General features: G+C 40.7%; 1 protein-coding gene across 50 annotated transcripts in view; it reads right to left on the bottom strand.

Moving 5' to 3' along the window:
• Positions 1–14,735, bottom strand: part of PPP6R3 (protein phosphatase 6 regulatory subunit 3) — a 154,059-nt gene that overhangs the window by 31,283 nt on the left and 108,041 nt on the right. For 33 of the 50 annotated variants that reach the window (XM_024930605.4, XM_055094606.2, XM_034933199.3 and 30 more), the window contains 4 exons: positions 14,064–14,128; positions 10,657–10,772; positions 8,838–8,923; positions 1,791–1,877 (listed from right to left, as the gene is read on the bottom strand). In XM_024930605.4, coding sequence (XP_024786373.2) covers positions 1,791–1,877; positions 8,838–8,923; positions 10,657–10,772; positions 14,064–14,128 — 354 coding nt within the window. The remainder of the gene's footprint in view (positions 1–1,790; positions 1,878–8,837; positions 8,924–10,656; positions 10,773–14,063; positions 14,129–14,735) is intronic. The other 17 variants (XM_024930612.4, XM_024930616.4, XM_055094620.2 and 14 more) reach the window with 1 other exon arrangement.

Raw genomic sequence — 14,735 nt, 5'->3', positions numbered from 1 at the left:
TTTAAGAAGTGCTTTGGAGTGTATTTATTTTCAAAATGATCCATGATTGGTTTAAACATACAAAGAAAAATGTACTGGAAGCTTGTCAATCAGAAAAGAGTAATTATTCTTCCACTTTGAAAAGTTCATATGAAGTGGGTAAATTCTGCAAGCTAAGAGCTTGGCAAGGGCTGTTGTAAGTTAGTTTTGTGAATGAAATGGCTTCGTATGCACGTGAGCTGTCGGTCAAACAAACAAAATAATGTAAGAAAACTCTCCCCAGAACAGGTATGACCCTGGAACCAGATATCATGAGAAATAAAGGAATCCACTTTCCAAATGCCTAAATTTAACCAAATCTAGACTAAATTGACAGCCGAAGTTCCAAGTTTATCATTATTACTAGTAAGGTGTTCTTTTTCTTAAAGCTGTATTTCAACAGGTACAAAATTACCTTGATAATTTACATTTGATATCATCAAGCTTCATTCTAGGGGTGGACCAATGTACAGCACTCAGGTTCATGGCCAACTGGGTGGACTATTTCAGTACTCTACAGGTGCCTCAGTGGAGGGAGAGCCCATTGTCCAGGTGCTTCCTGGGACAATACCAGAGCGCTCTGGGAAAAGGGTTGCTTGCAGGCACAAGGGCTCACAATGAGCCATGGTGGGCCACCGCCACGGCCCGTGCAGCCTAATAGCAAGCCAAGGCAGGAAGCTGTGAGAGCTGCTCAACAGTGCCCTCTATGGACTGGCTACTTCCTGACCCTAACCTCCGGAAATCTGCTGTCAAAGGCAGAAGTGTCAAGAATCAACAGAGAAGTCAGCCAAATGCTGAAATGCTACTTCAGACCTATTTGGGAAAGGTAAACTCTAAACTGTCTGAGTATTAAAATCAAACAATTGCTTAGCTCAACCAATACTGGAATATGACAGGTGTAAGACTTACAAGCCAAAAGACAGGGCCAGCATAAGCATGTGAAGCTTCATCTAAGACGAAGCTTAGAGACTAAAAAAAAGAAGCCAAGCAACAACATTCCGTGCTGGGTGGGAAGGTGTCCCCGTTAATTCTATTGCTGCACCAAAGCAACATGTAAGCCAAGGCATTCTGGTCCTGGCTAAGGACAACTTCTCCATATGAAAAGCTGATAGCCTGCAAAAGGGCTTCTGTTTTTCACTCCCATACCTAGCAGAGAAGTGAAATCATTTGTCACTTCTCCAAGAACTAACAATGGATGATAAATCAGTACATTTATTATTCATATCGAGGCTTTCCCCCACAAAGATTATAAGCAGGTGGTAAAGGGAGATGATAAATTCAGGGGCAGGCAGAGAAGGGTTGCAATGAATTACTTCAACTAAAAATTTACTTTAGATGTAACTATAATAGAACTTACATCAGGGGTATTCGTGAGAGTTTACTTTTACTTACATTTTAAACGTCTTATTTCTATTATTTTTACCAGCAGATCTCTACTACACAAATCTTTAAGCAACAACTCAACTATTGTAAAGGTCTGTGTAACAAGCATGTGTGAGATGCCTTCTTAACTATTCAGTTCATTCAAATCTTCTGAAAATGTACTTGACTCATCACTGTTATAAGGTATGGAACAATCCCTTGAAACATAACCAATACAAATCTATCTTTCATTTACCCAGCACTTCCTATTTTAAATGCTTTGGTCTAACTAATAAGAAACCCCAAATCACATTCTAATACATAATCTGACTCTGAAGCTGATTCATAAAAGGCAACTAAACTAAGCATTTAAAATAAAAACAAAAAGCAAAGCTTTAGGCGTGACTCACTTGCTGCAAAGAAGAATCCTGTGAGAAACCCGTTTCTTTAAAGTCAATTTCATCATCACTGGATGAATGAATATGGCAGGTTGTAACCTATATGCATAAAAATGTAAAAGACTATTTAACATAGAAAAGTTTTGGACATTTGTATCAGCATTTTTATGGAAAAATCACATTTAGTTTTTTTCTCAACGTGTAACAGAAAAAAATGAAAGTCAGTCACAGTTAAGCTGCCAAACCCGCCCAATGTGTCAAGGGCACCCTTCCTTCCCTCGGGCCAGGCTGCTGCCCTGCCACTCCCTTCTAGTTATTCCACTCCTCACTACTGACATCACCAGGAAACAGACAAGAAGAAAGGTGAGTTACTCCATTTAAGTGATTTTGATAATCACCTCCAATTAAATGTTTACAAAAAGAAAGACAGAGGTAATGGCACAGATGAAACATAGAAACCCTTTCTATGTACGGGGCCTGCAGGGTCCAACTGCAATCCCCAGGGATCACCAGTGCGCCACTCAAAAGGTCAGGTTTAAATATAACCATTTCAAATTCTTGGACTTCCTGCCCACACTAAGAAAACCACTGTCTAGTAGTACTAAATGTGACTTGAGTCGACAGCTTCCCACTCACAAAAGACCCCAAATCATCTACCCTTGAAAATGTGCACCCTGCCCCCAGAACTTACAACCAACTTTCAGTAATTAAGCAAAAACACAAACATGAACTGCTCACCAATTCATCGTTAAGTGATTTTTATTAATTACAAATGTCACACAATATTTGGGGGAAGCATTAACAATTAGAAATCAGATAAACAAATAATTAAGTACAGCACTAATAGTAGTGATTGCTATATGGCAAGGGATAAACATGGACAGTTTGTAAACTTCTAGAAAGAAGTACTATATTTCTGCGGGTAACTTACACTGTATTCTCTGAGCTGTTTATTCTGTACTTTTCATAGAAGTGTTTTGGGCAGGGAATGTCATCTTAGGGAAGACACGGGCTGCTGCTACCTGCCAACTCATGAAGCTGTACCTAACTGGCCTGGTCTGTTTTGCGAAGTTGTTCCAACATTGGTTCAATAAACCCACAGTAGAATTCAAATAGGTCTGTATAGGGTATGTCTTGTAAAATTCTGAGCAAATCACTGCCTGAACAAGAAGAATCTCCCTTCCTTTCCCCAACCATCTTTGGTAAAGACACCAAGCCTGGATGAAATTAAGCTGTGATAACCCAGTGTTTCCAGTTATTTCACTCTCCATCCTCTCAAAGGTATAGATAAAGCACTCCCATTCTGTTTGTGAATCTGGCCTGATGAAATCAAAGGTAGATTCCGTGATCAAGGAACGGTACCTGCTTGAGTCAAGAGTGGCTTTAGTGAGTTACTGGGTAAAGATGTGGGCATGGGGATGTTCCAGGAAAGCCTTGCCAGAGTGTAGAGGAGGAGTGGGAATACTGCTTGGTCATGGCAGCTGGCATCTCACAGGACTATGTTAAAGAGCAGGTCAAGTGGTTGTACTGCAGTGCACTCAAGAGGAGCTTTGGGCCACTTGGCTGGCAAGCCAGCACACATATCATGCTGGGCCAGTGTGTTTTAGGGGTGTAACCCCATGGTGGGGCACAGAAATAGAAGGCCATGCAAAGAACTGAGCAAAATAGGACAAAACACAGTCGGCGACTCTTAGCCAAGTCTTGCTGTCTAAGTTAAAATAGGATTCGATGTATCCTCATTCACACTTTCGCTTTTTCCTACAAAATAAGATTTTAACACTCTTTAATTAAAGATGAGAAAGAAACTAACTTTTATTGAACTACTATGTGCCAGACATTGTGACCTCCCCTTCGCATGTTCTACTTAAACTGGATCCTCAAAGCAATACTAGAAGATATTTAAAAATGCTTTCTCCAAAATGAAACTAGTTTTAGCAACTTATTAGTAACACAATGCACACACATCTTCACAATTACATTAATGGAAGATGTGAGTCTGATTCTACCTACACCATCTGAGTCTGAAATCATTAACAAAATGAGCTAAAAAGATGATCTACCTAGGCTGGGCGCAGTGGCTCACGCCTGCAATCCCAGCACTTTGGGAGGCCGAGGCGGGCGGATCACGAGGTCAGGAGATCGAGACCATCCTGGCTAACATGGTGAAACCCCGTCTCTACTAAAAATACAAAAAATTAGCCGGGCACGGTGGCGGGTGCCTGTAGTCCCAGCTACTCAGGAGGCTGAGGCAGGAGAATGGTGTGAACCCGGGAGGCGGAGCTTGCAGTGAGCTGAGATCGCGCCACTGCACTCCAGCCTGGGTGACAGAGCAAGACTCTGTCTCAAAAAAAAAAAAAAAAGATTATTTACCCATGGGGGAAACTTGCTAATCAGAATCCCATCGGTTCATTATTCAGATGTATACAAAACTGAATTCCTGATCTACACTTCCAAACACACTCCTTTTGAGGCATCTCCAGCTCAGTAACTGCCACCTTCACTCTTCTTCAACTAGAAACCTTGGTCATCTTGTTTCCTCCAGCCCACCCACCATGTCCACTCTACCTTCAAAATGGAGCCAAAATCCCTCTCCAGACCCATCGCCCTTCACCAAGTCTGTTATCAGCTCCCCAGTGCAAGCCAGCACTCCCCTCACCTGGACTAATGTCACGGCTGGCAGTTCCCCAGTCTCCCTCCTCCTAGCTCTTGCCCCACCTAGCAGTCTGTTCTCAACCCAATAGCCATAGCCATCTTTTAAAAATATACATCAAGGTATGGCACTTTTTAGTTCAAAACCTAACAAATTCTCATTAGATCAAAATTACCATAGACTAAAAAGCTGTAGAAAATCTGGCTGTTTGGCGCCTTTCTGGCCTCAAGTCTTTCTGTTCTCTCCTTTGCTTACTGTTACATCCACACGGGACAACATGCAAGTCCCTGCACACACTAGGAACAACCCAAATTCGAGTCCTCTGCATTTTGCTCTTCCCTCTCCACTCCACAAATGCACCTTCCCAGTGAGATTTTCCTTGACACCAGATTTTAAACTGTACACCTGCCCCAAAGACTCCCTAACTCCCTCCCATGCGTTGGCTCCTTAGCACTTACCATCTGAAACACGCGCAGTCATGCATTGTTTCATGACAAGGATACATTGTGACAAAGGCAATTCTGTCATCATGCAAACATCATAGAGTTCACATGGTAGAGCCTACTGCAGACCTGGGCTATCTGCTACAACCAATTGCTCCTAGGCTACACACCTGCACAGCACAGTACTGCACTGAATACTGAGGCAACTGGAGCATGGTGATAAGTATTTGTGTATCTACAAATAAAAAACGTGCAGTAAAATCGAGTATTCTAATCTTATGGGACTACTGTCATATATGCGGTCTATTGCTGACCGAAACATTATGCAGTGCATGACTGTATATTACACATATTGTGTGTGCACACGTGTCTCTTACTCATTGTTTATCCATCTCCACTGAAGCAGAAATTTTTGCCAATCTTGTCTAGTACTGTATCTTCAGTGTCTGGCACATTGTAGGCACTCAAATATTTACCGAATTAATGAGTACTAATAATCACTGAATATAAACAAATACAGCAAAAAGCAACAAGTATATAACACTCTTGCCAAGCTAGATATACCGTAAGTAAAGTGCACTCTTATTGTAGTGCACACAGTTTCGGAGATATTATCTTCTTTCGAAATAAAATTTTCGTTAACTGTTGTTACAGGAAAAAGCAAATTGGTGTTTACTTTGGCTGATTAGGTTCCCAAGGGAAATCAGAAGTGTGAAATGACTGTTAAACTCTGAGGCCCGTATTAGTGACAAGTGAAAGCTAGAGACTTATTCCTTGATCCTCAAAGTATGGTCCCACTGAGGACCCCCCAGCATCAACATAACCTAGGGTTAGTTAGAAACACCCACTTTCAGGTTTCACCCCAACCTGTGGAAACTCCTGGTGATTAATACAGGCACACATTCAGATCATTCTACATCTCTTCTTCTACACACTGTCTTGTCAATGATGGGAAAGAAGCATCAACAATTTTAAATACATTTTCCCCCTTGGAGAAGAGGGCAAAAAATGAAACAAACTCAAATTTTTCAAAGTCAGTACAAAAACATGTCCTATGTTCTCTAAATTCACTCTACCTAAATCCTTGCCAATTTTTAGTTTGGGGACTTGGTCAAAACACAGAGGTCTTTGGATATCATTAAAACACCAACTTTTGTTCATCATAAACTCCAAACATAAAAACACAGGGAGTATATGAATCTGCTGTGCACGTATTTGGGTATGATGGAGCCAAAAGATTAAAGCACTTTGAGTATCTCAGAGAGAATTTAACTAAAATGTTACAGAAGTGATAGGAGCCTGGGGCTGGGCACAGCTTATCCAAAAGAAGTGAGCAAGTCCTCAGGTACACAGCCAATAGGACAGGAAAGTGTTCAGTGTATAAATGAATGTATCCTTGCTGTAAACAGAAAAATAACATGTCAGGTTAACAATGCACTAACTTAAGCACGTGGTGCTGAACTGGGCTGACTCCACTTCTATGAATATACCTGAAATGACTTCCAGAGAGGTAGCCAAGCTATTCTAAAATCAAGGAAGTCAAGGCAGTGTATCTAATCTTATCTATTTGGGAAAGGGAACAGGGCATAAGCAAGCTATTATTTAACTACCAATTCCAGTGACAAGCATGTTAAGAAGGCAAGTGTAACTACCACATTTCAAACATGGGCACTCTTTTTCTATGTCACTTTTGCAAGGGTAAGGCCCACTGCATTTACCAAGTTGTGTTTATAATAATATTTACAATTGCATATTTTCCTGGAACATGGTACCCAACCCCACTGAGATACAGCTTGAACACATTCTGGACAGGAAAATGAATGGCCTGGAGGATACAATTAAAATCTCCTTGGTGCCTAGACCTACTATATAAGCATATTAAACACTTGGAATAGCTGTAGCCCTCACAATACTACAAAGCAAAACTCCCTATCAGAAGGACTTAAGACTAAACGGAAGTGGTATTTAAGAAAGGGCTCGGGAATAAAGAATTGAAGAAGTCTTTAGATTCACCTGAAAGTCTCGACAGACAGCAAAATTCTGGAGTGGGGCTAACTCAACAGGGGATATAGGTAATGTTAAAGGGCCCTATCAATCTAACCACTTTTGCTTTATAAGCCAACTTATGATTTTGTTTGACTTTAGATTATGCAGTCCGAGTATGATGGCAGAAAAGCAGAGCAAGCAAAGAAGAACCGAGACGCAATCTGAGTGACAGATGGAGCCCAAAATAATTTTTTTCTAACACAGTCTACCAGGGGCTGAACGTTTTATTTTTGCGGGATGACCACACCCTTCTACGGGGATATATGTAGTAACATTTACACACAATCCCAGAGCAGATCTGCTGACAGCATACTATATAGTAAGTGAGCATTATCTGAATTGTAATGAAGTCCTTCTTTATTACAGAACTGCTCACAAAAGAAATATGCTTGAGTTACCTAAGATAAAAACAATTGTTTAAAAGTCTGGTAACAAGCTTAATTGGACATTTTTGACTTCTAACTTTTAAGCCAATCAAAGGATAATTTTAAAAGAAGTTTCCCAAACAAAATCAGATTACTAAATATTCCTTTATAAGACAAGACAATAGTCCCCTTAAAAGAGACTATATTGCCTGCAAAGGAATCAACATGGGAACCTCTAAAATTAAGCAGTATGATTTAACAGTATGGGAGAGGACAATTCCATTCTACAAAAAAAACCCTGATTATCCAGAACACTCAAGTTAAACGATAGTCCGAGTATCTATCTACAATGGGTAAAATATTCATTAAAAATGACTTAACCCTTCCTTGATGACCCAGGGCTGTCAATACTAATGTCATTTTCTCAGCTGGGCTGTGGTACACAGAGACACTTGGGCTATTAGGCCTTAGGTCTATTTTAATTAAATGGACCCACATAGCTTCCTTTTAATAGTTACCTCAACTTCATAATTCTTCCAACTCTTAATACTTCCTAATTCTATCATTATTCCCCGCTTAAAAAGTGTGACTCTGTCAGGAGTCTGGAAAAAGATGACCATATTTTTAGGCAATCTACAAAGTAGGAGGCACAGCCCTCCAGGGAGTGACACAGGAGGACCAAGTGGCTGCTCTCTGGCTTTCAGAGCCTGCTTCCCTGTTGCTTCAGGCTGCCAGATCATTGAATTCCTAACAGTCAAGGTGTTACTGCATATTAGAAATTCAAGACTGCCACTGCCAAATTTGAAATATAGAATTAAACGCCAAACATAAACACTTCAATGTCGAGTCACGTGCTGCTTCTGTCTAAGCAAAGGCTACCCCTCGACTATCAGCTGGCATGTACTTGTAAAAGGAAATGCTTTCCCCATCTTTAAAAGCAGAAACAAAGCAATACTTACCTTAAAACTTAATGTGTTTAAAAACCAAAAAATACATTCCAAAGTCCAATATAATTTTTTAAAAAATTATCAATGCCATTATTCCCTGGCTCAAAGTCCCAATTCTGGTAAAAAAAATTTTAAAGCTGGGGTTTCAAAGTCATCTACAAAATATTCCCCCATTGGGAATGATGTAAAACGAGGGTATACTCAACTCAATAATATCAGAAAAATATCCAACTGAATCTTTCACTTTCCTAAGCACCCAGGGTTATCAGTGGCATGTGGCCACAAACCCAGCAGAATGAAAGGAAGGCAAGAGGCTGTTGAGGTGCTCGGCAGCAGGGCATGGAGGGAAATGGACACTAAGTAGGATGTGGAGCAGAAATCAGTGACTTCTCAATATCCTTCTGTCATCCCAGGCAGGTAATTAGGAGAGGACTAGACAAATGGGCAAGAATATTGTGAATACTGACCTCTCTCCCTGGTAAAGAGATAAGAATTTATCTTTGGCTCACAGTTACTGAGGTAAATGGAAGATCTTTTACATCTTTCTGAATAAATGGGCAAAGGCTAAGAGCACTGAAAGAATAAAAATGTAACCTTGTAAAACCTACTAGATCTACCGTGTTCCTCTTGTTAGTTTCTCCTAAGGAGCTTGTGCAGAACGTCTCCCATCGTTCCCTGACTTCGTCGGGAAGATCTTCAGAGTGAGAAAAGCAAAAAAGCATTATCACCACAATGACCTCCACATAGACAAATAAAGTAAGCAGGTAATATAAAAGTGGGCCTACTCACCTGGTTCATCAATGGTGAGTCACCCAGCTGAGAAACTGGGTGACAGCCAGCCCAGTGCTCTTAGAGAAATGGAATTATTAAACCTTCCATAGGCCCAAATCCCATGGACTTTCAGGAACCAGAATCCCCCTACCCAATGGTATAGGCTTGATTAGGCCAAGAGCCCTAAGGTAGCTTGTGAACTTAACAAGTTTCTGAAAATGCTCTGGTAGAAGCTTAACCTGGAAAGTGTGTTTCCAACAAGCTTTTCTGAGAAAGGTGGTAGGTGTTTAACGTGTCGGGGGTAGGGGGATCTTTTTCCATGGTCAAGTTAAGTCTAGAAAATGCTGCAAATGACAGCTCCTGCACACTTTCTTGAAATGCTCTCATTGGCAGCTGGCCAATGAATGTTCCACAGAACCTAGTATGGCTTCTCAAATTGCTCTAAGATCATGTTTCCTAAATATTTGTGTCATGGGCCAACGTGGATACATAGGTAATAGTGAAATTCTACCTTCTAGAGAAATGTTAAAGAAAAGGATAAACAACTGCTTTTCTGAGAAAATCATGAGAAACCATGACGTAATTTTAGAGGCCTAACTAGTCATCTGATAATTCTGGTTTAAAACAGCCATGCATGTGTGCACACTCACACAAGTGTACACATGTACCACCTGGCAAGCAGCTTCCATAAAGGAAAGTCTGATCTAAAAACTCAGTCATATCACATGGCCATTTCTTCTTAGTTAGGACATAAAGATAAACTGTGTGGTGAAATGGCCCAAGGAAGACGCTTATACCTCTTATGCCTCTCTCAAGAAGCAAAATTAGAAGTGGGCACACACCGCTTTTTCCATCCCTGGTGACAACTGTGGTTTTAGTGCACATTCAACAGGGAATAGCCTCTTGAACAAACAAACATTCTTAAGAAAAAATGGAAGACCCACTGGGAAATGATTTTAACTGAACAAATTCTTTACCATGGATGTTAAAGACTGTTCACATTCAGAATAGGTCTCAGGATTGGTAATCCTGTTGGTACAAAAACCCAGAGTACACAGTTCTCTCATTTTAGAAGAAGGCTCATGGCTTGGGACCAGTGTAAAAAAGCATCCATATAGTTTCTTCCAAATAAGCTTGGGCTGATTAAACTGAAATGCTATACAGAAAGAGTCCTTTAGAAGCCAATACCCCTCATTTTAGTGATAGCGACATCAAAGAAATGCTGATAAATGCCCTAATATTCCAGTTAAAGAAACTTAATTCAGAGGCTATATAGAGGCCTTCAGAAAATAAAAGGCAAAATTATAGCTGAGGTGGCTCAACTGCTAGCATATGAGTACTTCACACTCACAATACTCAAAAGCATGATTCACCAAGCAATGCTCTTTAAGAATGACAATAGGTGACTCTTATATGCTGAATCCAGCCAAGCCTGCCAATGCTTATGGAATGATCCGTAACTACATGAACATAAATACAGCCAAAAAACAACACTGTTCAAACACATTCTCAAGAACCTCATTCAAATACATAATTTGCCAAATATAAAGAAGTCCCACAAATCACTATTAAAAATGCTACATGCATTTCTACTTGACCCTTAAATCCTTCCTGCAACACAACAAAAATGTAATTCAAATTTCACAAATAACTTACCTTTGATAAGCTGCTGCACTAATGCACTGTTGGGGCCCTTGTCAGTGCTGTGCACGATACAGTTAGCTATCCTCGTTAGGTGTCCCATGTAACCATGCCGTCTTCCTCCCTCAGCCCTAACAAGAGGTAAAGGACAAATACTCAGATTCCTGATAGGATGAAGTGATGAAACACTCGGTAAATACTGCGGACTTTTAAACAATCATTTTAAACCCTGAAGGCACTGAAGAAAATGACGATGGACAGAAAAGAAAAGAAAAACAAAGGAATGGAAGGTGCCAGAATATGACCATGCAGCATGGTCGGGGAGGGGTGTGAAATTGTAAAAGATTATATGGCAGCCTCAGTCAACAGGCCACAGTTTATTCAAATCTCAAAAATCATCACTCACTGTCAATAACACATTATTTTTTAAAAGATCAAATAAACCTTCTCTGATGCCTAATGTTATTGTGATTTTATTTTACATCTTTTTAATGAAACTTTTTCAAACCTTAATCAGATGGCCGGGCGCGGTGGCTCACGCCTGTAATCCCAGCACTTTGGGAGGCCGAGGCGGGCGGATCACGAGGTCAGGAGATCGAGACCATCCTGGCTAACACGGTGAAACCCCGTCTCTACTAAAAATACAAAAAATTAGCCGGGCGTGGTAGCGGGCGTCTGTAGTCCCAGCTACTCGGGAGGCTGAGGCAGGAGAATGGCGTGAACCCGGGAGGCGGAGCTTGCAGTGAGCCGAGATCGCGCCACTGCACTCCAGCCTGGGCGACAGAGCGAGACTCCGTCTCAAAAAAAAAAAAACAAAAACAAAAAACCTTAATCAGATTATAAGGAACTGAGGTAAGAATTCTGCTGGTTCATTTTCTTAAAAGATAGCAAATTTTTATTATATCAATGAATAGAAATAATTATCTACCAATGACATGTCTCAAGTTAAGATATTAGCTGATGTGAGACTTGGCCAAGATAGGAGACAGTCAACTAGTACTTGACCATACACCATTCTGAACACATGCAAACAAACAGTCTTTGTCCTTTTCCCATTTAGGGTCTCATCTTCCCAACCATGATCAATCTTTACACTTAATTTGTATCAGGCCAGGCACAGTGGCTCACGCCTGTAATCCCAACACTTTGGGAGGCCGACGCAGATGGATCACTTGAGGTCAGGAGTTTGAGACCATCCTGGGCAACATGGCAAAACCCCATCTCTACTAAAAATACAAAAATTAGCCAGGCGTGGTGGTGCACACTTGAAATCCTAGCTACTCAGGAGGCTGAGGCAGGAGAATTTCTTGAACCCGGTAGGCAGAGACTGCAGTGAGCCAGGATTGTGCTACTGCACTCCAACCTGGGTGACAAAATAAGACTCCGTCTCAAAAAAAAAAAAAAAATATATATATATATATATATATTAAGTAAACTCATATTAATCTGATTTCTCTACCTATTTACAAAGTGCCAAGATTTTAAGCTCTATCAAACGAAAGATTTTTGACTGCAGATAGCAGGAAACAAACACTGCAGAGATTTTTGCTTAGAGAGAGAAAAGCCTTTCAGGAGCAATAAGAAAAAAAAACATCCTATGCTTGAAGGCTTGCTTGGAAAATAAAGTATCTGCTAGAGAATCTTAGAGGGCTTGGGGGTGCCTAAGGGTAAGAAAGTACAGGGTTGATTATTTAGGTAGAGACAAGGTCTTGCTTGTCATCCAGGCTGGAGTGCAGTGGTGCAATCACAGCTCATTGCAGCTTCAAACTCCTGGGCTCAGGCAATTCTCTCACTTCGGCCTCTTGAGTAGCTGGGACTATAGGCAAGTACCACCACATCCGGCTAATTTTTTATAGAGCCAGGATCTCCCTATGTTGTCCAGACTGGTCTCGAACTCCTGGCCTCAACCAATCCTCCCATCTCAGCCTCCCAAAGCAGTGGGATTACAGGCATCTCCCACCGTGCCTGGCCAGAGTCAATCTTCACTGAGTTGCTCAGAGTCTCTTTTAGTTCTTCAGTGAGAGCCAGGTGTTACCTACAGGCAACTGAGTCACTCGCCTGCACTCCCTCAAGTACACAAGTGAAAGAAAACAAAGGCCCATCTCTAAGGTGACCCACAGCTTCAAATTGCTTCAGGCTGTTGTGCAAGGAAACAAGGAAAGTTCTTTCGGGATCCCTCTAGATAGAGGGAATGGTATTCACCAGGCCTCCAGAAAACGGGACTCACCAGGAGAGCAGGGCACAAAGGATATCTGAGCCCTGGCCAGATGAGGAGGCAGCAAGACTGGAGGTTGGGAAGGGCACAGAGAAGCCAAGACGGAGTCAGACATATAACCAGAGATGTCAACTGGGCCACAAACAGCATCTCCAAAGAGCTCCATTTGGAAGAATGTATCTGAGGTCTACCAATACTAGCCCCTTGCCACAAACAAACAAACAAAATGCCAATTTCCCACATGAAGCCAAATCAAAACCCTAGTAGCAGTGCTTATTAAATGATTTTTTAAAAAAAATCAAACCTCACAAAGTAAGGCTGACTCCCAAGAGTCATCTAGCTTTCCTGGAGACACAGAGACACATAACAAGAATGCTGGGAAATGATCAACTACAAAGGACCATGAGAGAAATTTTGGGGGTGACAGAAATGTCTTGATTGTGGTGATGGTGACTTCAGGCATCAGTCAGAATTCCTAGGAATGTACACCTAAAATGAGCTTTACCATATGAGAATTATATCTCAATAAACCTGTCTTAAAAACAAACACAGAAGCATGCCTTTAGAGTGTTTCCCAAACACGCCCTTATGCCACCATGCTTCAGAATCTACAGGGTGACATAAAGGCTCCCAGAGCACTAGAGAGGAATGCTGTTACAGACAACACCTGTAAGAAAACGTTTTGTGTAACAAAGCTACTTACATGTATCAACGAATACTTCACATAACCTTGCCAATCAGCTAACAAACATTTTCTAAAAAGAAAACACTGAGCAATTTTTTTCCTCTAGGTCCCTGTACAAAGCAACTCTTCTCTGCAATGAAAATATGTACGTGATACCTTCTGTTCTGAGCATAAGGTGACCAGGACAAATACACTAAGTCACATCATCAAGGACTTAACTTTAACCTTATAACTCTTAGAACAGTAGCCATTCAAAAAGGACCAGGAAGTTTCAAAGGCAGCACAGAGGTGGGGAACACTCCGAACTCACTGGTTTTGCCCCAAAAACAAGAGGACCTAACAAGAAATTACTAGTATTATAAAAACAACTGTTACAATGAAATAATCTGGGGAAAAGTTTAAATTGTAAAATGGCCAGTATCATGTAATTATTTCCATTTTTTTCTGACTAGGGCAAGGAGGTATTATTTTCCTCATATTACCAACCAAACTGAATTCCTTTCAAAAAAACAATTTACTTACTGTTTCTTCTCATTCATTTCCCAGGCTTCAAGTATTCGTTCTATTAATTGACATTTTTGGAAAAGCTGAAAAAAAAAAAGAATATTCCAGTTAATACTTCAAAGCATCAAAACTTTAAAGTGAAACAGAACTCTAGGTTAAAGAGAATAGTAGTATGCATAATCTAGCAAGCTAAATGTTACTAAGCCAAATGCAATGTGATCATCAATCTACTGCAGACACCCACAACACTACAGAGATTCAAATCAGGATCCACACCCTCCACAGAACATCTACAGGAAACTCAGTATTATAGGTAGTGCAGTTAACTACCTATAGTTAACTATAAAGGAAAGCCAGGTTTTATTAGCTGTGAAAATTCAGAACAGAAATATAAAACCTGAGCTAAATTAAAATGGAATAAAGAAAACTATGCCTTGGCAAAAATTTAACTTAGAATCCAAAGTAATGCTTGTACTTTTAAAATGTGAGCAAGTCTTACTTCCAGATGAACTAACATTACTGCATTAACATTAAAAACAGGTGGGTTTTGCCCAAAGTCTGCAAGTCAGTGACAACTGCTGTAGGCTGCAATACTGGAATGTGCAGGGCTAGTTCTTCTCAGGTGTCATTTGTCTTTCCCATCAACTTGGCTGTTCCAAGCTAGCCTTTTCTACATTTTAGGTTTGCGAG

Source organism: Pan paniscus, chromosome 9 (genome assembly GCF_029289425.2).
Source record: "Pan paniscus chromosome 9, NHGRI_mPanPan1-v2.0_pri, whole genome shotgun sequence".
Taxonomy (NCBI): domain Eukaryota; kingdom Metazoa; phylum Chordata; class Mammalia; order Primates; family Hominidae; genus Pan; species Pan paniscus.
This window is presented reverse-complemented; position numbering and strand designations above follow the sequence as displayed.